The sequence below is a fragment of the Terrapene carolina genome, unplaced genomic scaffold, assembly GCF_002925995.2.
Source record: "Terrapene carolina triunguis isolate 2854851 unplaced genomic scaffold, T_m_triunguis-2.0 Scaffold51, whole genome shotgun sequence".
NCBI classification, from domain to species: Eukaryota; Metazoa; Chordata; order Testudines; family Emydidae; genus Terrapene; species Terrapene triunguis.
The window spans coordinates 1,866,061-1,887,824 of NW_020664402.1; the positions used below are offsets into that span (position 1 = coordinate 1,866,061).

Here is a 21,764-nt window from a genome sequence, read left to right on the forward strand (position 1 = left end):
CTGCTGATCAGAGAACAAACCAGCCTTTTTTGCAGACAAAGTATTTCTAAATTTTTGCGTTGAACAGAATTTGCCTCCTCGCAATATAAATAGAAGTCTCTCCCTCCCCCGCAATGCTCGGTTTTAAATATCCTTGCTGCTAAACAGTCGGGAAGGAGTGCAACCCTTCCCCTGGGAGCTGCAGAAGTTGGAGATGGACATGTTGCCCCTACTAGGTGCCATCTAGTTCATCTCCACAGGGCCCAGCTCAGACTCCAGTGATGGTCAGCCTAGAATTTCCTTTCTCACTTTCCCGCTAGTGACAGCCCCTTGGCATTCCTCCATCGGCCCACGAACGCCGCACACCTACTGCCCTAGTGCTCCAGCCCAGCCCCAAGACAATAGCGGAGCAAGCAGAACCCAACCTGGGCTGGCTTACCCTTTTTGAACTCCTCCAGCATAGCATCCAGCTTGGTGTCGTGGAAGACGAAATGGACCGGGTGGTTGTAGAACTTGGTGATGGTCTTAAGGGGGGTGCAATCGTCGGGGTCCACAAAGGCCAGGTCCTTGACATAGAGGATGTCCACGATGTTGGAGCGCTCCCCCTCATAGACGGGGATGCGGGTGTAGCCGCTCTCCATGATCTCCGACATTGTGTTGAAGTCCAGGATGGCGTCACTATTGATCATGAAACAATCGTGGAGTGGGGTCATGACATCCTCCACTGTCTTAGTCCGGAGCTCCAGCGCTCCCTGGATCATGTTGAGTTCCTCCTTGACCAGGTCGTTGTAGGGCTCCGTCACCTTCAGCATCTCGACCAGCTTCTCGCGGTTGTAGACGGTGCCGATCTCCTGGCCCAAGATGCAGTCCAGGAGCTTGCTGATGGGGAAGGAGAGGGGGAACGTCACCAGCATGAAGAACTTGGTGATGCCGATGGTGTTGGCGCCCACGGCCAGGCCATGCCGGGAGCAGAGCGCCTGCGGTACGATCTCGCCGAAGATGACGATGCCGATGGTGGAGGCGATGACGGCGCCGAAGCCGGAGCCGATCAGGTCGTCCAGCAGGATGGTGAGGGTGGTGTTCACCAGCACGTTGCCCAGCAGCAGGGAGCAGAGCAGGTAGTTGCCCTTCCTGCGGATGGGCTCGATCTTGCGGGCGTAGCGCTTCTCCTTGTCGGTGCCGCAGTTCTGCACGATGCGCAGCTCCATGGGGTCCAGCGCCATGAGGCCCAGGTTGAGGCCGCTGAACATGCCGGAGAGCACCAGGAGGCAGAGGATGAGGATGACCTGGAACCAGAGGGGCAGCAGCGACTTCTTCTCCTCCACCACCATGAGGCGGCCGTCCCTGCCCTCATGCCGCACCCAGGGCTGGCCAGGGCCGCGCTTGGTGCACAACACGTAGATCTTGGCCTGCTCGTTCTTGCGCAGGGGCTGCACCTGCACGTGCAGCACCCCCGAGGTGTTGTGCGTGTCGTTCATGTGGGGCTGCACCACCAGGTCCTGGGTGTGCACGGGGCAGCTGGTGTTGGTGTCGGCGCGGGCGTCGGAGCTGGCGTTGGCACCGGCCCTGGCCCCGGCCCTGAGGCCCAGCTCGGCGAAGGCCACCAGCGCCCCGGTGTGTGGCCCGATGTCCAGCCCGAAGAGCCGCAGCTGCACCTGGCTGTCCTCGGTCACCTGGATGACGCCCCCGTCGGGCGCCGCGGCCACCGGCTTGCTGGTGCCCTCCAGCCGCATGCCCAGGATCACGCTGCTGCTGTCGGGCGGGCCCGGCCCCGCCGCCAGGGGGAGCGCGAGCGCCAGCCCCAGCAGCGCCCGCAGCGCCGCCGCCGCGCCCCCGCCGCAGCCCGGCGCCATGTTCCGCTCGCCCCGCGCCTCGCCCGCTCGCAAGGCACAAACGCCCGCTGCTGGGCTGGCGGCGCGCACGTCACCCGCCGCGCGGCCACGCCCCCGCGCCCCGGCCACGCCCCGGGCCACGCCCCCTGCTCCCCTTAAGGAGGCGCCGGGCTGGGGAGCATTAAGGGGGCGTCGCCGCCCCGTCCTGGGAGTGGAGACAGGAGTTCGCGGCTGCGGGGGGGCCCCCCATGTGCGGGGTGGGAGGCGATTCTCGGGGTGATGGGGGCGGTGATGGTGGGGTGTTATGGGGCAGGGGGATGATTTGGGGGGGTTGTGGGGTGTTATGAGGCAGGGGGATGATTTTTGGGGCAGTGGGGGAGGGGGTTATGAGGCAGGGGGAGGATTTTTGGGGTGGGGGAGGATTTTTTAGGGGAGGGGGTGTATGGGGCAGAGTGTGATTCTTTGGGGGTAGGGAAGGGGGGGTGTCCTTTGGGGCAGCCCTGCCATGCCTAGGCCTCTCTGCCCCCCCCCCCCCGCCCCGGGTGTAAGATGCTATCCCATAGTTAACATGGGGGCTAAGCCCCTTCAGAGGGACATGATGATACTCTCTAGGGCGCAGCAGGGGAATCATGCCCCTGAGCGCCCCCCCCCTCCCCTCAGCTCACACCGTGACCCTCCCACCACATGGAATTTTCCTCTCCTTGCCCCTTGTTTCCCTTTGTTGATTCATGACTTTTACAATTTGCCATAAAACACAGGAGTCAGTAACCACAGGAAGGGGACCAACACCGTGGCGGCTTGCCCAGCGCCATCCTGCAGCCTTCAATCCCTCTTGTGTTATGAGAAGGAGTAAATAACACTTCCTTATTTACTTTCTCCACACCGGTCATGATTTTATAGACCTCTGTCATATCCCCCCTTAGTCGTCTCTTTTCCAAGCTGAAAAGCCCCAGTCTTATTAATCTCTCCTCATACGGAAGCCGTTCCATACCCCTAATCATTTTTGTTGCCCTTTTCTGAACCTTTTCCAATTCCAATATATCTTTTTTTGACATGGGGCGACCTCATCTGCTCGCATTATTCCAGATGTGGGCGTACTATGGATTTATATAGAGGCAATATGATATTTTCTGTTTTATTATCTTAATGATGCCCAGCATTCTGTTCACTTTTTTGACTGCCACTGCACATTGAGTGGATGTTTTCAGAGAACTCTCCACAATGACTCCAGGATCTCTTTCTTGAGTTGTAACAGCTAATTTAGACCCTGTCATTTGATATGTATAATTGGGATTTTGTTTTCCAAGGTGCATTTCTTTGCATTCCTTGTGGTGGGTTTTTTAACAGACACATTACAGCAGAGGCGATTGTCCTCCAAACAGCATGCAGAAAGAGCTCCCTATTGTGGCATCAGAGAAAACCTGCATTGTGCACCTGGCACCCTGCCGCTGGATAATGCTGGCATGTGAGGAGGTCTATAAATATCTTGCATTTCTAGAGTGTACTCCATCCCTGGAGGATCCCAGACTGCTTTGCAAACTGTTATACAAAGCACACAGGGGTCACTCCCACCAAGCCTGAAATGCAGCTACCCCTGGGGTGGAACGTCTGAGCTGTTTAACAGCTCATAGTAACGCTAGGAACAGTTTAGGGGCCCAAGTCTGTGCAGTACTGACCATCCTCAACTCCCTTTAAAGGGGATTTGAAGACAGCCTGGTTCAAATCAGGCTGTAAGAAGGAAGTTGAAGGAAATTCTATCCCCAGATAAACTGCAGGAGGGATGTAAAGAGGTGGAATGTAATGACTGACTTTGGAACGGGGCTAAGACATGCTGACTTCTGCCAGGAGGCTGCACCTCCACCCCCGGGGAACAAACAGCCCTGGCTAGGTAACATGCCTCGTACCTCCATCCCAGGAGGCAGAGAGGCGGGCGGCGATAGGTCAGGAGTCAGTGAATAGGACAGATGTACAAGAAGTCACTAATAAAAGCATCTCGGCAGATGGCCCAAAGGCACTCAGACAGCCCCAGCCAAACCTGGATCATTTGCCCAAGTACCGGCAGTTCCCATCTCGGACTGAATATTGAGCGACGGAAGCTTGTTCTGCTCAGAGCACTTTAATACATAAAGAGTTTAGCCAGCTCAGCACAGAGCGCCCTTCTCCTTTAAAAGCTTTGATGCTGCCTTGTTGAGCAAAGTCCCTCTTCGGTGCTGGCCCCAGGTAGCTAGTAGAGAAGGGCAACAGCCCTGCCAGGTGCATCAGATCAGCTCAACCTGACCCTGAATGATTAGTTCCCCAGTATTTTTAAATGGCCCATGGCCCTTAACGGCTCTGCCCAGTCACTGTGCAGCTATTGGAGCCTACCAGCTGAATACGGTTGAGTTGCACAAAGCCGGCCTGTGTGGGGACGTGATGGGATGTTTGGATGAAGACAATTCTGTGGGGCTAGTGATTAGTTGGCTGGTTCACCGAACCCCAGAGTGTCAGTGCTCAATTACCAGGTGAGCTTGGGGTTAGAGCACTCCAGGAGACTCATGTCAGTGTATGATGCAACCAAACAAAACCTAGTGAGTCAGAGACAAGCCAGTGTGTGGGAATGGCCTGGCTGGGCAGCCTGCATAGCTCACAAACAATGTAATGATCCCAGGGCAGGCACTGTAATCCAGCCCCAGTTCTTCACCTCCAGCAAGGGGTTTCATGCAGCTTTTCCAGGGGACAAGGAAACCAGTTCTTATTCCTCTCTTCTGCCAGAGGCTGCAGCCAGGGTTTGTTCTGGGCCCTGCAACAGTGATGGACTCACAGAAAGGGCACAAGGCAGAGGCAGGTGTAGAACCCAGGAGTCCTGATGCCCAACATTATGTTTGCTCCACTTAACCAGAGCTGTCTCCTCCTCCTAGTGACTGCTATGGTGCCTTACAATAATAACCCACTGCAACTCTATCAGAAGGACCCAGTGCATGTTAACAGTGGAGGAATATCCCTTTTTAAGACTGGAAATGGATTTCTAGTTTAAAGTTTCCAACAAGGCTCTATCTGCCAGCCAGAAAAAGTTCCCCGTGACTTTAATGATCACACAGACTAGCACGAGGGCCTTCTATAAACACAGGCTCTGTGCTGGCTATATTTGGACCCATTGCTGCAAGGAGCTCCTTCAGGCACTCCAGGCGGACGTAAAGAACTCCTTCTGCCAGCATTGCCAGGTGCATGATCCTAGAGCAGCTGGGCTTGATTTTCCTCTCGCTCGGGCTGGTGTCGCTCTCACTTGCACTGGTGATTTCGCCCCCGATGACATCAGGAAGAGGAGATCACTCGCTGGGCAGCTCTGACCTTTCTACAGATGCCCTGACACTACTCCTCTCCTTCTGTTCCCCAGTCTCAGACTACTGTTACCCAACCTCAGGAAACAGGAAGAGCCAGGTCTCATGCCTGCTCTTGCCCAGTGGAAAGCAAGCGGTAATTAATGCATTGCCTTTGGGAACCGTAACCTCAAATTCGCCATCAGAAATCAATGGTCCACTGGAATGTGTTTCTATAGCAACAAGGACCAGAGAGATAACTCCCTGTAAGGCTTCAGAGTAGCAGCTGTGTTAGTCTGTATCTACAAAAAGAACAGGAGTACTTGTGGCACCTTAGAGACTAACAAATTTATTAGAGCATAAGCTTTCGTGGGCTACAGCCCACTTCTTCAGCTTTTGGGCTCAGGCAGAAAGAGCAAGAAGATGCATGACGCTAATGCAGCCCTTGACTATCACTGCTGAAGAGCTGGGCTCCTGGGTTAAGTCAGACGTGGAGATCAGTCTGGCTGGCTCTGCTCCTGGGTGGAGATCAGTCTGGCTGGTTCTCCACCTCTGCTGAGGGCTGGGCCAAGGTGAGACCAGGAAGGGATGCCGTGAGTCAGGCTTGAGGTGGAGAGGCAGACTACGTGAGGATGCAGGACCAGAGTAACTGGGTCAGGATTCTGAAGGGCATCAGTAGAGCAGGGTGCGTGGGGAGCCCAGGACGGGAACAGCAAGGTGGTGCTGGAGCTCAGGCTTGAAAGGCATTGGCAGAGCTGTGTAAGCAACATGGTTTGCACAACCCCTGAGTGAGCTCTGGACAAAGGGGAGTCAAGTGACATCATTCAAGGTGCCTTGCCACAGTAAAGCAGCATGTTCCAGTCCCGTTCCCCATCCGGGCTGAACAATGCCAACAGCCAGGCTACAACAGCCTGTTCACTGAGCACTGGCGGAGGCTGGGGCTGAGCCAGGCTGGCAGTCCCTGTCAGAGCTGCTCGCTACATCCAAGGGGAGCGTCCTTTAGCTTCTCAAAGGAGCTGGCCTTAGGAAGAAACAACTGGCACTTCTGTTCAGAGAAACCCAAGGAAAGTGCCGCATCAGCTGATTTCTATTCACTTTCTTGACACAAACACCACAGTGATGGCGCCTGGTTCCTCTTTGGCCTCCCCGTCCCTCCCCACCCCCTGAGCCACAGCTCTGCTGATGCTGCGGAGTCTCTCGCAGCACGGACACCCTGTATTCCAGCAGGACTAGGGGGCAGGAGAGCTGGCTCTAGCTCCATCACTGACCTTAGGGCCCGTGACTCAGTTTCCCCACACACAATGGGGTCAGCAACACTGACCCAGCGCTCAGGGAGCCGTCCGTCTGTGCTGCAGGGGGAGACCCGGCGATTAGGGTGACCAGACGTCCCGATAAAATCGGGACTGTCCCGATTTTTAGGCGTTTGTCCCGTGTCCCGACCGATGTTCGGTCAGGACGTAATTTGTGCCGATATTTCACACTCCTGTGTTTTGTTTGTTTGTTTGTTTTGTTTTGTTTTGCTCTGCCGGCGGGACTCCGCTTTTTTTTTCCTTTGCTCCGCCGGCGCCCCCCCCATGTGTCCCGATATTTTCTTCATCCCATCTGGTCATCCTACCAGCGATGGACGGTGTAAAAGGGCCTGTTAGTGCATCGTGGCCGCTGAGATGGGCGCAGGCTCCAAGAAGTGTGTGTGTGGGGGGGAGGAGTGGGCTGGGCAATGTCTGGTGCCACGGAAGTAACAGTGGCATTTCGATGGGGAAACTGAGGCAGGGAGGCACAGTCAGGGCGGGGCACCCTCCGGCCCCCCGCACCACGCCCGGTCCCGTCACCGCATCACTACCGCGCCTGTCTCCAGGCCACCGTCACCATGGCACCGTTGTCCCCATGTCGCTAGGCAACTGTGGCCGTGCGTGTCACAGTCCCGCTGGGGACCCAGGGCCCGCAGCCGCTGCCCCGAGAAATGGGGACCGGGTACCTTTAAGCAGCCCCGTGCCCGGAAGCGGCGAGGGCACTACATTTCCCAGAGCCCCTCGCGCGGGCACGAACGCTAGCGGCTCACCCTGTTCGGCCCAGTGACGGATGCGCTCCTCAGCCAACCAGTAACACGATCCACATCAGTAGTCGGTGCCTGGAGGGAGCCAATGGCGGAGCTGGGTGGGGGCGCCCTGCGGCCAATGAGAGGCGCGGGGCGGGCGCTAGGGCCGCAGGCCGGGCCGGGGGAAGATGGCAGCAGTAGTGAGGTGGTGGCGGGCTGGGCCCCTGGGGCTGCTCGTGCTGCTGGTGCTGCGCGGGGCGCGCGCCGAGCAGACTGAGGAGCACCTGAAACGGGAGCACTCGCTCACCAAGCCCTACCAGGGTGAGGGGCCCCGCGGGGAGTGCGGGGGGGACCCCTGTAGGGGGCTGGGCTGGGGGGACCCCTGTGGGGTGTGTGTGTGGGGGCTAGGTAGGGGGGACCCGTGTGGAGTGTGCGTGTGGGGGGTTTAGGCTGGGGGGACCCGTGTGGGGGGTTAGGCTGGACTGGGGGTACCCGTGTGGGGAGCTAGGCTGGGGGGACCCGTGTAGGGTGTGCGTGTGTGGGAGGGTGTGTGTGTGTGTGTGTGTGGGGGGGGGACTGGGCTGGAGTGACAGGGCAGCAGGAGTATGGGGGTGATGGACGGGGATGCAGGAGGAACTGGGCTGGGAAGGCTGGATGAGAGGGGCTGGGAGATTTGGGGAGCAGGGTGGTGGGATCAGCAAAAGCAGTAACTGGGGCAGGGAGGAGTGGGGGAGGAGTCAAAGGGGGTGAGAAGGGGAGTAGGGAGGAGGCAGGCAAAGAAACTGAGGTAGTGTGTTCAGTGGGCAGCTGGCATTGGGGGGAAAGGCAGGGTGGGGGTGCAGAGGGAGCTGTGGGGCGTGGCTAGAGAGTGACAGTATTTGGGGGGCAGGGAAGAAGCAGAACGAGAGTGGATTGGGACCCCCGAGAGAGAAGGGCTGGGGGATGAGCTATGTAGGTGGCGTGGGGGAAAGCAAGTGTACGTAGTGCTTTGTGCACCTGGCTGGAGAGGGAAAGAGGAGGGTGGCCAGGCGGAGGGTCTGCGAGGGAAACAAGGCAGAGAAGGAAGCAGGGGGGTGGGTGGGAAGATGGATGGAAGGGGGGTTGGGTGAGAAGAGGCAGAGCGCAGGGCAATCGGTGCTCTTGACTAACAGTCAAAGCACTGTACCCTTGTACGGCTGGTGCAAATGTTTCCCTCCTACCCTGCAGGTGTTGGATCTTCCAGCTCCTCTCTCTGGGATCTTATGGGCAATGCCATGGTCACGACTCAGTACGTCCGCCTCACACCAGACATGCAGAGCAAACAGGGGGCCGTGTGGAACAGAGTGGTAAGAATAATGTTCTCTAGCAATCTGTGAGGAGCGCTGGCACTCCAGGGTTTTGTATCTCATGCAGAAGTGATTTCTATCTTTGGACTGCAGCCAGTATGTCTGAATTCAAGATGGTGAGGGGTAGCAAGATGGTAATCGGGATGACTTGATTTATGGAGTCAAGATTCTCATGGGAATTGGCTGCTGCAGGTCACAGGAAGTGGTGCACTGATGGTGAAATCCTTAGCTCGCATGCGGAATGAAGGGTGGATGGGCCTTGGGCAGATTGCTCTCATGAAAACTACTGGCCAGACAGATTTGTGGAATGGTTGTGCAAAACAAACTCCAGCTACAGTTAATCTGAAACAAGCCTGTTGCTAAATCAGTGTCTTGGCAGTGTCTCTGCTTTCGGTGTAGCTACAGGAGGTCATTAACCTTGTGACAGTGTTCCAGTCCACTGAGCTTTTCCTTTGACTAAAAGTGCCAAAAGGCAGTGCTTATAAATGGCTTGCTCCCGGGCAATAGCCCTGCCAATTCTATTATAGGATTTGATCCTAAATCCCTCTATTACTATAGCTCAAATGTGTCCCATTCAGGATCACCACTCTGTTGTGTTCCATGTACGTGGCACATTCTTTAGATCCCGAGTAGACGAAGATCCATGTCCCCCAAATAGAATAACTTATGAAAGGCTTTTTGTTCTGGGGGAATGTGAATGGTGTAGACGCACACAAGAACACGGGACCAAAGGCAGATCTGGTATAAGCAATTGCAACTCAGATCAGTTAGTGGACTTGTACCTGCTTATACCAGTATGAATTGGGCACGCTGAGTTTATCCTGTAAACCTGATCTGACATTCCTCTGCTCCCATGTGCAAAGGTTCCACCAGCATCTGAAAACGACTAACCTCACATCTACCATTAATACTTGGCCACAGCAGTACAAGTACCTGGGTTCTCTACTTTTCTTCAGTAGCTGTCAGTTTGAGTCCCAAACTCAGCTCTCATCAAATGTTTATCTAACTTAAGTCTTGCCTAAAGAGTGGATATAATTTGCTTATTAAGTGAAAAGCTGGAATTTGAGCCAGAAAGGGTCTTATGGTCAATATAGCTTCCTGTGCTGTTCAGTGCAGGCCTTCTCTACTTACATCTGCTTGGGCCCTCTAACAAACTCATATCGTCTTACCTTGCTGCAGTATAGTTCTTCTTTAACGTTTATAGTGCCTATTGTGGATCCTGTTTTTTAAAACAAGTAATCATATATGATGTCCTAGCTCCAGTCACTCAAAACTGAAGCTTTGATAGGATGTTTCTCTGGATTATAGCAGTAATCTCACACTTCTTTCCAAAGCTGAAAAATGCCTATTCTTGGTGAGTGAAATTGCCAGGCAAAGGGAAGTGTGGTCTCTTAGTTGTGATGTGGACACAGAAGGGCTTGCTGTTAGAGGCTTTCTTTTTAGGGGCTTATGTGGTGCCCATCATCTTGTTGTGCCTATATTCACATGGTGCAGGATTGTGACGTAGCTTGCAAGTGTGTGTGTGTGCTGGGTTTCAGTGTTTGGCAGAGTAACAATAGAGCAGTGATTCCCAATCTCTTCCAGATTAGGACCCCCTCCCATCTCTCACAGGTCTAGCAGGAAGCCCCCTCCCATTTAGTAGTATGGAAAGGCCAGGGTGGTCACAACTCCCTCACACCTGCATCTGGTGGCTCAGGTTGAGCTCATGCACTACAGATCACTCCTTATAATGTCTGGCTGTGCAGTTTTTTTAATGTTGCAGTTTTCGTCTGAATTTTGTGCAGGCAGTGAATTGCCTTGCCTAAATCCTGTGATAGGATATAAGTAGGAGCCACTCAAAGACACGACAGTTTGGGATGGAATTTACTGTGGGGTAGATAGTGATGCGCTTTCATGTACTGTAGTTCCATAGTAAGTTTCCTGTAGAACTATTATGATTTCTACACTCTCCACACAAGTACCTGTCTGATTCTGCCTGGCCATTTGAGTCCAGACTAGTTGACCGTGTGTTGGAGAAAGGTAGCTTGTTCCAAGAGCAAAGGCACTGTAGGTGTACCAAGCCTTTCCAGGTCAGTACTCTTCTTGCAGCCCACTGTGTCAGGGATACTCTGCTCAGTAGGACAGAGTCCTGTCCGTTAATAGCCATGTCTTTTTAGTCCGTGGAATGAGACCGTTTTAAGTCAGACACCTCAAAACCTTCAGAGTATGTTGGACAGCTGCCTCCTCATATTAAAGAGTTGTGTAAATTGTCTCCATGGAGCTCGGTGGCCTCCCACATCTCTGTACAATTGTCTGTATGATGTAAGTGCATGTCTCTGACCTGAACCTGTTCTAATTGTCTGTCCTGAGTCTGCCTTCCACAGTGAGTTGCCACCTACCTCTGGTACATCTCTGTGGTGTGGAGCAGGCTTGATATTGCTGCATTTGGCAATCAATCCCCAGCTATGGGCACTGTTGCGAGATGTCTCTGACTGTGGATCTTTCTGTTCTTTCATATGGAAATTGAATACAAATAAAATGCTTAAAAAGGGCTGTAGTCAGGGACCCAAATGTAGCTTTTTGAGAAGTTGTAAAATGTTTTTCTTTCTTTTTTTTTTTTTTTAAATGTCACTGAGTGTGTGTGTGTTTGGATTTGCAGTTCCCTTGAAATGGTTGTGGTTCACATCAGCTTAACATTAAACTGACAAGTGTAGCTTTGTTGCTCAAGCTGAATGAAATACAGGAGACTGAACTGCTTATGTAGTGAAAAATGGACTGGATTCTTAAAATCCATTGTCTTGTGGCATTGATGATAATGTAATGAGTTTTCAGATGTGACTTTGAAGTGGGCTTTTGACAGTTCATATGGTATGAGTCCAGGAGTCGAAATACCTGTCTTGCTGCTAACTCGTATCCAGTCTGGATGGCTATTATAAAACTATTTACATTCTTTGCCCCTGATTGGTTCTACGCTTCATCTGATGTTCATAAGGGGGCGTAATTTATTCATCTATAGTGATGAAATCCAGGCCACTCTTGGCCTGATTTTGATCTCTTTCCCTGATTTCACTGGTTACTCCTGGCTTAGAACAGTGCAAGATCAGAATCAAGCTCTTTGTTTTTTATATCCATGGTTCCCTAATCTTAACAGTGCCCCCTGTGATTAATTACTCTTGCTGAAATACGAAAAGTAAGGCAGTGCAGCCTATTGGCCAGGGAAATAAAGGACGAAGACATCTCTGCAGTGTGGCTCCATTTAGCAGATGTATTTGTGCTAAGGCAGGCCAGCACTTTTCCATGAGGTTGTGGGTGTGTTGGTGCCATGGCTTGCTGTCTGTGCAGAAAAGCAGCTGTACTGTCTGGCTGGGGACACTGCAACCAATTGCAACTGTCCCTCCCCATCCAGACGGAACAGATCCCAGCTGACATGGGGTCCCTTCTTAACGTTATCTGCCTGCAAGGCAATAGTCGGAAGGGCTGTGAATAGTCTATTGTCAAAGTCCCCCTGACTGCTGCACTCACTCTCCCCCTTTCTCTCTTGCAGCCTTGTTACCTCAGAGACTGGGAGATGCAGGTCCATTTTAAAATCCACGGGCAAGGCAAGAAGAACCTGAATGGGGACGGCTTTGCCATCTGGTACACCAAGGATCGCATGCAGCCAGGTAAAATGCTCTCACGGAGGCATCGGCTGCAAGGGGAAGTGCTGCACAGAGCCTCCGCTGCTGGCCTTCTCCTGCCCCAGCGGAGATATGCTGGCCAGACGAGCGCCGCCCTTGGCTGTGGATGTAGATTGCATCTGTAGCTGCTGCCCTAGAGTTGCTGCCATCCTGCTCCTTTTTGCAGGGACCGACAAGGAGGGAGCCAGGAGTGACTGTGAACCCATTGTAGCTAATACTGACATTGCTCTGCGAAAGCTCGGGGTGACCATTGATCGGGGCTCTGAGGAGTCCAACATGGCTATGAATTCAGCTGTGCAGTAGCAAACTGCTTGCCCTGATTTTCAGAGGTGCAGAGCAAGCCCCATTCCTACTGCAGGACTGGAGGCTCCAGTGGCTCCAGAGCTCTGGAAATCAGACGTGTGTGGGCTAAGCATAGGCCTGGGGGCCAGGAACACCTGTACTCTGAAACTCTGCTCCCGTTTCCCCATCTGTCAAACGGGGGGGGGGGGGGATGCCTGCCTACCTCATGAGTTATTGTTTGTAAAGAGCGCGTCTATCTAGCACTCCTATGTAGATTGCAAAGCGATTCATCAGGTGAGAGTATTGCTGTCTCCATTTGACAGATGGGGGAAGAGAGGTGCAGAGGGGGAGTGGCAGATCCGGGGATTGAACTCGGGACTGCGGGGTATTGGTCCTGTAATATGGGCGCTGGGCTCTGCTGTTCTGTAAGTGCTCGATGGTGCTATGTGGCAGGGGCTTCAGGCCCCCTAAGCACGGATCAAGGAATGACTCCCCTGTGGGGAGAGGTGAAGGTAAAGGGTGACTCATCCAATGCCACTTCCTAACATTCCTTACGAGCTGCTACTGGTGTCAAGCCAAGGCTACCTTCGGAGGCATCTCTGGCTTAGATCCTTAGGGGAAAACGCCTTCAAATGGGCATCTGCATGAAGTTGGAGGCCGCCCCACTGGTTCTCATTGGCTGCAAGGAGGTAAATGTCTGTCTGACGCTACCAAATATTACTGTATCCTCTTCAAGCTACTCTTGTGGTTCTGCTCCAAGGTGGGGCCCATCGATGGCTTGGGGAGTAAATCTACCCGCACGCAGAGTGGAAAGCACTCCCCCCCCCCCCCCCCCCCACTGTCTCTACTAGAGAGCAACAGGACCCATTGTTCACAATCTGCCATCTGTTCTAGGGCCCGTGTTTGGGAGCAAGGATCACTTTCTGGGGCTGGGGGTGTTTGTAGACACCTACCCCAATGAGGAGAAGCAGCAGGAGGTAAGACGGCCTTTTGGCAGTTCGGAGGGAAGTGGGAGATGGATGTGAAGTTGTATTACCGGGGCTGTGCATCCAGAGCTTGAGGCCAGAGTTGGCGTATTAGCTTGTTCAAAAGGCTTTGGCCCTATTTCTAGCTCCAATGCAGCTGTATGTTAGAGATCCCAATCACGGACCAGTCTAAATGTAGCATCCTCTCCGGCTCCTCGTGGCTGCAGCTTTTGGTTACTTGCTATTGCTGCTGCTCTCTTTCCCCTCTCCTGTCTCTTTTCCCTTCTGGTTTTGAGCTCGCCGACTTCCTTGTTGTCCCTCTCCAGGGGACTAGCAGGAGGCAAGTAGCTCTTCATACGTGGAGGGGGCTGCAGGCCAGACCAGGCAGCTTCCCTCTGCAGCCCCTTCTGTGTGTCATGGCATCTGGTGTAGAGGAGCCCTCGCAAGGACTCAGCAATCCTGGTTAGTTTCTCCTCACTGCCAACTCCCCGTATGAAGTATCGCTGCTCTGCAGGGCAAGTCCTGATGGTGATGGGCATTGTCTTGCTGCCCAAGGCCGGTGTATGCAGGCTGGACACACTGATTAGGACGAGCTGTAGACCAGCAGTGGCCTTCAGCAATGGCTGCAAACGCTTTGCGGGGGAAATGGGAAAAGGAGAAATGGGAAGCAGTTGTACTCATTTCCCTTGGGGATTCGGGGGCTGCCAGCAAGCTGGGGTCAGAAGCTGTCTGAAGTGTCTGGACACTAGCTAGTGTGGACCTGTAGTGTGGTGATCTTCACCTCTGCATAGCAGTGGCCTAAATGCCAACATAGGAACGGCCATACTGGGTCAGACCAAGGGTCCAGCTAGCCCAGTATCCTGTCTTCTGATCGTGGCCAGTGTCAGGTGCCCCAGAGGGAATGAACAGAACAGGGAATCATCAAGTGATCCATCCCCTGTTGCCCATTCCCAGTTTCTGGCAAACAGAGGCTAGGGACACCATCCCTGCCCATCCTGGCTAATAGCCATTGATGGACCTGTCCTCCATGAATTTATCTAGTTCTTTTTTTAACCCTGTTATTGTCTTGGCCTTCACAACCTCCTCTGGCAAGGAGTTCCACAGGTTGATTGTGCGCTGTGTGGAAAAAATACTTCCTTTTGTTTGTTTTAAACCTGCTGCCTCTTAATTTCATTTGGTGATCCGCTAGTTCTTTTGTTATGAGAAGGAGTAAATAACACTTTCTTATTTATGTTCTCCACACCAGTCAGGACTTTATAGACCTCTATCATATCCCCCGCCCACACTCCCAGTTGTCTATTTTCCAAGCAGAAAAATTCCAGTCTTATTAATCTCTCCTCATACGGAAGCCGTTCCATACCCCTAATCATTTTTGTTGCCCTTTTCTGAACCTTTTCCAATTCCAATATATGATTTTTTGAGATGGGGCGACCACATCCGCACGCAGTATTCAAGATGTGGGCGTACCATGGATTTATATAGAGGCAATATGATACTTTCTGTCTTATCTATCCCTTTCTTAATGATTCCCAATGTTCTGTTTGCTTTTTTGACTGCCGCTGCACGTTGAGTGCATATTTTCAGAGAACTATCTACAATGATGCCAAGATCTTTGAGTGGTAACAGCTAATTTAGATCCCATCATTTGATATGTATAGTTGGGATTATGTTTTCCAGTGTGCATAACTTTGCATTTATCAGCATTGAATTTCATCTGCCATTTTGTTGCCCGGTCACCCAGTTTTCTGAGATCCTTTTATAGCTCTTTGCAGTCTGCTTTGGACTTAACTATCTTGAGTAGTTTTGTATCATCTGCAAATTTTGCCACCTCACTGTTTACCCCTTTTGCCAGATCATTTATGAATATATTGAACAGGACTAGTCCCAGTACAGACTCCTGGGGGACACCACTATTTACCTCTCTCCATTCTGAAAACCGACCATTTATTCCTACCTTTTGTTTCCTATCTTTTAACCAATTACTAATCCATGAGAAGACATTCCCTCTTATCCCATGACAGCTTACTTTGCGTAAGAGCCTTTGGTGAGGGACCTTGTCAAAGGCTTTCTGAAAATCTAAGTACGCTATATCCACTGGATCACCCTTGTCCACATGCTTGTTGACCCCCTCAAAGAATTCTAGTAGATTGGTGAGGCATGATTTCCCTTTACAAAAACCATGTTGACTCTTCCCCAACAAATTTTGTTCATCTATGTCTGACCATTCTGTTCTTTACTATAGTTTCACCCAGTTTGCCCGGTACTGAAGTCAGGCTTACCGGCCTGTAATTGCCGGGATCACCCCAGTACTTGCTGGCCAGGGCCTACTGCACAGTCCTTCTGTAAAGCTGTTCTGGAGAACATCTCCTGTGCTCTAGAGCTGTACAGCGAGACCATGCTGTTACGTGTTATTGAAACACACACATGTTTAGTCCACGTTTGTATTAGAGCTGGACCCAAACACGCTTTCACCGAAGAATTGCTTTGCAAAGGAAACCAGCATTTTTGAGACACTTTCACTTTATCAGAAAATTTCCCAGGACATTGACCAAGGTTTTTTTTCAGGCGTTTGGATTTTTCTAGAGTGAGTGGGGAGGAGGAATCCAAGCAGCCAAGACGTGAAAAATTTTTTGAACAATTTTGCCAAATTTTGCACAAGTTGAGAATTTGTCATATCGTTCCAAACTTCTTGTGGGAAATACATGGCTGTTTTCTGGCCACCCCTGAGGTGTGTGGAGATCATCCCAAATTAGCATCCTGCTAATTCCTTCGACTCGAACCACATGGCTCTCCTTTAGACTCCAGTGCCTGACCAGCTCAGCTATGTAGGTGGCTTCTGACCTTGAAACTGATTAAACAGATCTGCAGCTCTTGAATCAGTGTCAGGTTTGGTTGAAACATTAACATTGGCCTGCCCTTGGTCTGGGAAGGGCCTTTGTACCCTTCGGTTGGTTCCTAGAGAATGCCGGGCAGCTGGAGAAGCCCCACTGATGCTATTCCAGCTCTTGGAGTTTAATTGAGGATAAAGATCATAATCTGAGTCACAACGCAGGGAGAAGTGACAGCATCTGCAGCCTTGCTCCTGCCACAGATTTGTGCTGGCGTCTGGTTACGGTCCTAACCAGACAGTCAAACACAACGGAGGCTTTTATTTCTGTTCAGCTTGGGCCCAGTTCTGAGCTCTGCCACTGTGGAACTCCATTGACATCTGTGGAGCTGCATGGGGGATCCTCAGGGAGCGGGTGCAGGACTCAGTCCCACGTGAAAATGGGGGTTCGCGCCTTGGGCTCGTGTGCCCAGCTCCCCAGGACACTGGTGTCCATGTGGCTCTGGGACTGTCCCTAGCACAGCGACACTTGCCTCAGAGAAGCCAAGAGCCACTTCCTGAACTGTGAACACTGCATGTCCCTGCGTGTACCGTGGGAGCACCCTGCTGTCATGCGTTTGTGTGTGATGGACACAGTTAAGGGTGCTGGAGGAATTGTAGATCTGGGTGGTGGTGATTCCAGCCAAGCAGTCCTTTGTTGCCGTGCATGCTTGGGTCCTTAGCGCTGGGTTAATGTGGCTTTGTGCTGTGGGCTGGGGAAGGGAAGTACAGGGTATAAACTGGGCAGGATTAGTGTGGGGTTTCTTGGGCCAGCTGCCTTTTTAAGCCATGTATTCAGTGGTTTGGTACATGACTTGCAAAATGTAGGGTACCCTCAAGTCTTGGCAAGGGGACAATGCTGGTGGTTTCCTAGGGTGCATTTCCTTCCCAGTTTGCAGGTTAATACTAAACTGTCTGGTCGGTGACTCTGTCTTGCTTTGTACCCTTTCTTGCTCTCAATAATCCTTCTGGACTCAGGCTCAGAAGAGGCGGTATGCCCCTGGAAATCAGGTACTTGCTCCTAGCTCATTTCCAGCCTCGGAGTCCCCTCCACTCTGTCTGTCATTGGCACTTCCCGAGTGTTTGGGACCTTGCTGGAAGAGGGAAGTGCATTGCCAGAGTTACAGAAATCTTTATCTGACTGGCTGCAGCCAGTCTGGCTGGTTCAGAGCCAGTCTCTCCATCTGCCCCCAGATCCCCTGGCCAGCGTGCTTGTGCCAGAGTGCACTGGGCTGCTGATTACTGTCCTGTGACCTGAAGGAAGTTGAGCGTGTGCAGCCTCCCCAAGCCCCTCGCTCAGGGCCTGGCTGCCCGGGCGGTTTTGGTGCACCTCTCTCTTCCTATGGCTTCTCCTCATGGCTGCGCAGTTCCTACACGCGGAGGAGACACTGCAGCTCTCGAGCTGGTCTGTGCTCATGGATCCCTGTTCCTGCTTCATTTCAGAATAAACAAACCTCTGTTCCCACAGGGAGAGCTTGTGCATCTCCCTGCTACGCAGCATGACGCTGGGGGTCTGGCCTGGGTGCACTGCTCGCCTCAGCTCGTCTTCTCACTGCCTAGTAGATAGAGGAGGGTCCATCAGAAATGAATTAAGCTGCACATACCAGTGGCTCAGCGGTGGTGTGGTTAGCCCGTCTGCTACTGCAGACCTGGGAAAGGACTCTGCCATTGGGCCTCTGGGCAGTGTTGCCCATCGAGAAGAGTGGGAATGCTGGACCCAGTGTGATGCACAATGCACATGTCTTGGTGGAATGATCTTAATAAAACAAAAACCCAACTTGGAGGGGGAGAGGAGGCACGTGATCCCATGAACAGTGTCCTGGCTGGGGCACATGGGCTGTGGTAGCTGGACGTCACTGTCTCAAAGCCAGCCCAGCACAGTAGCACTGCTGCTGCCCGGCCTGTGTGGAGCAGGGGTCCCTGCCACACCAACCACCAGCCCAGGGGTAGCAATGGGACGTTGTGGGCGGTCTCTGTAGAGAGAACACCCCTTGGAGGCGGAGCCCATGTCCCTCTCTAGACCTGGGTTCCTTGGAGTCAGGATGAGGCCCGGTGGTGGAGGGATCAGTCAGTCCAGTGCCTCCTGCCAGCACTTCGCTCCCTTACAGATCCGGTCCTGCCAGCTGCGTGAGAATTTTGAGCGCTGGCCAAGGCTCTTGTCTGTCTCTCGGCCCTGGTGTCGTGCTCCATGCTGTCAGTGTCCTGTGCAAAGCCATGTTCTCCGCTGGCTGCATGCATTTGCCCTGTTGCCCATGGTTCATCTCGCCAGGCCTCCGCAGAGCAGTGTGAGGAGACCACTAACCTGCGGCTTTGTCTCCCCTAGCGCGTGTTCCCCTACATCTCTGCCATGGTGAACAATGGCTCTCTCACCTACGACCATGACCGGGACGGACGGCCCACTGAGCTCGGCGGCTGCACGGCCATGGTGCGCAACCTGAACCACGACACCTTCCTGGTGATCCGCTATGTCAAAAGGAGGCTGACGGTGAGTGACTCCTCCTCGAGCTCTCCAGGCCCAGGGCGGCGTCGGGTCGGGAGGGCTGGGCTGGGTTGCTCTGGGTTGAGTGAAGTCTCGTGTGTTTCAGATCATGATTGACATTGATGGCAAGCACGAGTGGCGGGACTGTATTGACATGCCGGGGGTCCACCTGCCACGGGGATACTTCTTTGGGACCTCTTCAGTCACTGGAGACCTCTCAGGTACCGCGCTGTGAACCTGGCCAATGCTCCACAAGCGCTAAGGGTAGGCCTATGCTGTGCCTGCGAGTCTCCGAGCCGGGGTCTACAGAGCCTGAGCCAAACGGCTGCTTTTAGCACCGGAGCGTGAGCCTGAGTCTGTTGACCTGGCTCTGAGACTTGCTGCTGCGGGTTTTAAACACACAGTAACTGCACCCTACGTGACTGGGGAGCGAAAGCCCTGCCTTCAGAAGTGCCTCTGGTGCTCCGGCCAGACCTACCGCGGCATGGAGGTGCCTGAGGTGTGTTTGAAAATCCCGTGAGGCGCTGAGCTCCCCAAGCCATGTCCTTGGAGGGGCCCTTGGCGTTAACCGCTGAGCCTGAAAGGCCCCTGTGTTCGGTCAGAAAGAGACACCGCCCCCTTCTGGTTTCAGTGGAACCCCAGGAATTCACAGGTGACACTTGTAGGCTTGGGGCACCCGAAGTTCTGCCAGGTGCCGGAGGCTCCTCTGAGTTGGCATCAACATTCCGAGTATTTAAAATACAAAGGTGCCCGCTCCCACGCCTTCACCCTGACGGCCTCGGCCACTCCCTGGCTCTGGGGGCTGCCTGCAGCTGAACCTCTGGTGCGCACAGCCTGCAGTTAGACAGGGGCTTGGGACGTACTTCGGGGGTTTAGAGCAGGCATCCCTCTTACACAGTGTTGCAGGGCACTTCTTGAGCATTCTGGCCCAAGAGCCGTTAGCTCTTCTCCTTCCAGTATAGGCGAGGGGACCAGCCGTGTGGACACTGATGCACAGCTCTCTGGCCTATTGAGGCGCTTGCCTGTATCAGCCTGTAACGTCTGTGTGAATTCCATTCAGCGTATGCCATAATACCCCAAAGTACTGACCCGTCTGCTTCCGTAGTTCTTAAGCCAGTTTAGAACAGATTTGAATCAAGCCTCTACAAAAGCACGTTGATCACCAATGCCTGGATTCATTGTTTCCTCCAAGCAAAGTTCCTTTATTTCCAGAATCTCTGCAGATGCTGTGGGAATTGGAGCAGCTGGCTGGGGCAGTTGAGTTGTTCTGCTAATACGTGTGACAGACAGACAGACAAAGGCAATGAGCGCCTGAGGGCAATTCTAATTTGCTGCCTTCAGGTGGCTGAGTGGACTTTAAATCAGGGGCGCTCCCCGGCTGAACAGCTCCTCATTTCTCAGCCTGAATTGAAGTGGCTTAAAGGCCCCTTGTGAAAAGTGTGTTGTGTTGTGCTGGGCACTGCCCTGCCCTGTCCTGGAGAGCTGAGTTCTGCTTGCTCCGTGCATGGGTGCTTGGCTCCCTTTGAGCAGATGTTCAGTTTCCCTCTTCCAGCAGCTCTGCCATCCCTGGCCAAGACTCCTCTTCCTGCCTGCTGTCTAAGACCACGTTTCTCTCGTGCCCCTAGATAACCACGACATCATTTCCCTGAAACTCTACCAGCTGACGGTTGAGCGGAGCCCAGAGGAGGAGAAGCGGGATAAAGAGGTGTTTCTGCCCGTTGTGGACAACATGAAACTGCCCGGAGGTGAGTAGTGCACAGGTTGGTGAGGCGCAAAGCTGGGAACCACCAAGTACCTGCTTTCCCCACCAGGCGGGCTATTCCATTCATCAGGCGGGGTCCTCACACCATCTGCTGAAGCGCCTGCCTGTGAGCCCCTCTGCTTGAATGTCTCCATTAGCTAACGGTCCTAGAAGGAGGGAACGGTGTGACCAAATGCTGAGCGCTGATGTCCCTGCATCTGTGCCAGTGCTCACTGCAGTGTCGGCTTCTCCAATACCCCTGCAGAGAGGAGCAGCCAACAGCCTCAAGCAGGGATTAGGTGTGCCTGAAGCACAGCATGCCCTGGGTCTCGCTGCTTCCAAGCGCTGGAGACAGGCTGGAGGTAGCCAAAACCCTGTGTGTGCTTTGAGATCCTCTGCAGGCTAGTGACCACGTAGCGTTCAGTCTCTGCGCCAGGCTCTCTCACTTCTTTGAAATCTCCCCGGAGACCGAACCCAAATCCCATAGCTCAGGATAAACGCAAGCGCCTCATCTTGGATGAAGCGTTGGGGAAGGTGGGGGCTGGATGGCTGTCTCCCCTGGCCACCGCAGAGATGGGCAATGCAAGAAAAACCCAACTAAGCTTGTACGCCCCATGGCCATAGTCTCTGAGCGCATGGTCTCTGCATTGGCTAACCTGGGCTTGTGCCCCTCTGCCTTTGCCCACAGTGGAGGCCCCGCTGGAACCCATGAGCGGCCTGGCCCTGTTCTTAATTGTGTTCTTCTCGCTGGTCGCCCTGGTGTTTGCCATCGTCATCGGAGTCATTGTCTACAACAAATGGCAGGAACAGAGCCGGAAACGCTTCTACTGACCTTGACGCCTGCCCTGCCCCTTCCCTCGGCAGCCCAGCCGCTCTGCTGGAGTGGGCTGGCACAGGTGCCAGAGGCTAGCTGAAGAGAAGCCCTTGCCTGCTCAGCTCAGACTTTCAAGAGCCCCTTCAGATGGCTGCTACTTTGCTGGCCCCCATGGGGACCGCTGCTGTGTCTCTTCGAGCTCTGGGGTTCCCAGCGGGAGCGGACGTCCTGGATCACATGGGGAGCACACTTTGTGTGACACGTAGTGCATCAGGGAGACCTAACCCCCCCGACTCTGGAGGTTGGTGCAGTGACAGATGGGCCGTCCCCCAGCAGCTCTTGCTTTGCAAGGTGTTTAGAGGACGCTTGGGGCGGGTGGAGCTGAATGTTGTATTGTTTCCGTGTTGGTGAGCCTTACATGTGCTATCTGGGGATGTCCCACAGCCTAGCTAGGAGGCCAGGCACTGAAGACTGTAAAATCCTAGAAAAGCCCC

At 53.4% G+C, this 21,764-nt stretch overlaps 2 protein-coding genes across 3 annotated transcripts in view; one reads left to right on the forward strand and one right to left on the reverse strand.

Moving 5' to 3' along the window:
* The window catches only part of LOC113407687 (metal transporter CNNM4-like), a 51,017-nt gene extending 49,185 nt beyond the window's left edge, over positions 1 to 1,832 (reverse strand). Inside the window, exon 1 of the mRNA XM_026657091.1 lies at positions 419 to 1,832. Coding sequence (XP_026512876.1) covers positions 419 to 1,832 — 1,414 coding nt within the window. The remainder of the gene's footprint in view (positions 1 to 418) is intronic.
* A 5,493-nt stretch (positions 1,833 to 7,325) lies between these two features.
* LOC112117730 (VIP36-like protein) lies at positions 7,326 to 21,764 on the forward strand. 2 transcript variants are annotated; one of them, XM_024215770.2, is made up of 9 exons: positions 7,326 to 7,463; positions 8,349 to 8,467; positions 11,991 to 12,108; positions 13,300 to 13,382; positions 17,215 to 17,247; positions 18,560 to 18,721; positions 18,822 to 18,936; positions 20,341 to 20,460; positions 21,145 to 21,764. In XM_024215770.2, the coding sequence occupies exons 1-9, from the start codon at positions 7,331 to 7,333 to the stop codon at positions 21,285 to 21,287; spliced, it is 1,026 nt and encodes a 341-aa protein (XP_024071538.1). In that variant the 5' UTR covers positions 7,326 to 7,330; the 3' UTR covers positions 21,288 to 21,764. The 2 variants fall into 2 exon arrangements, with proteins under 2 accessions (XP_024071538.1, XP_024071539.1); XM_024215771.2 differs by lacking the exon at positions 17,215 to 17,247.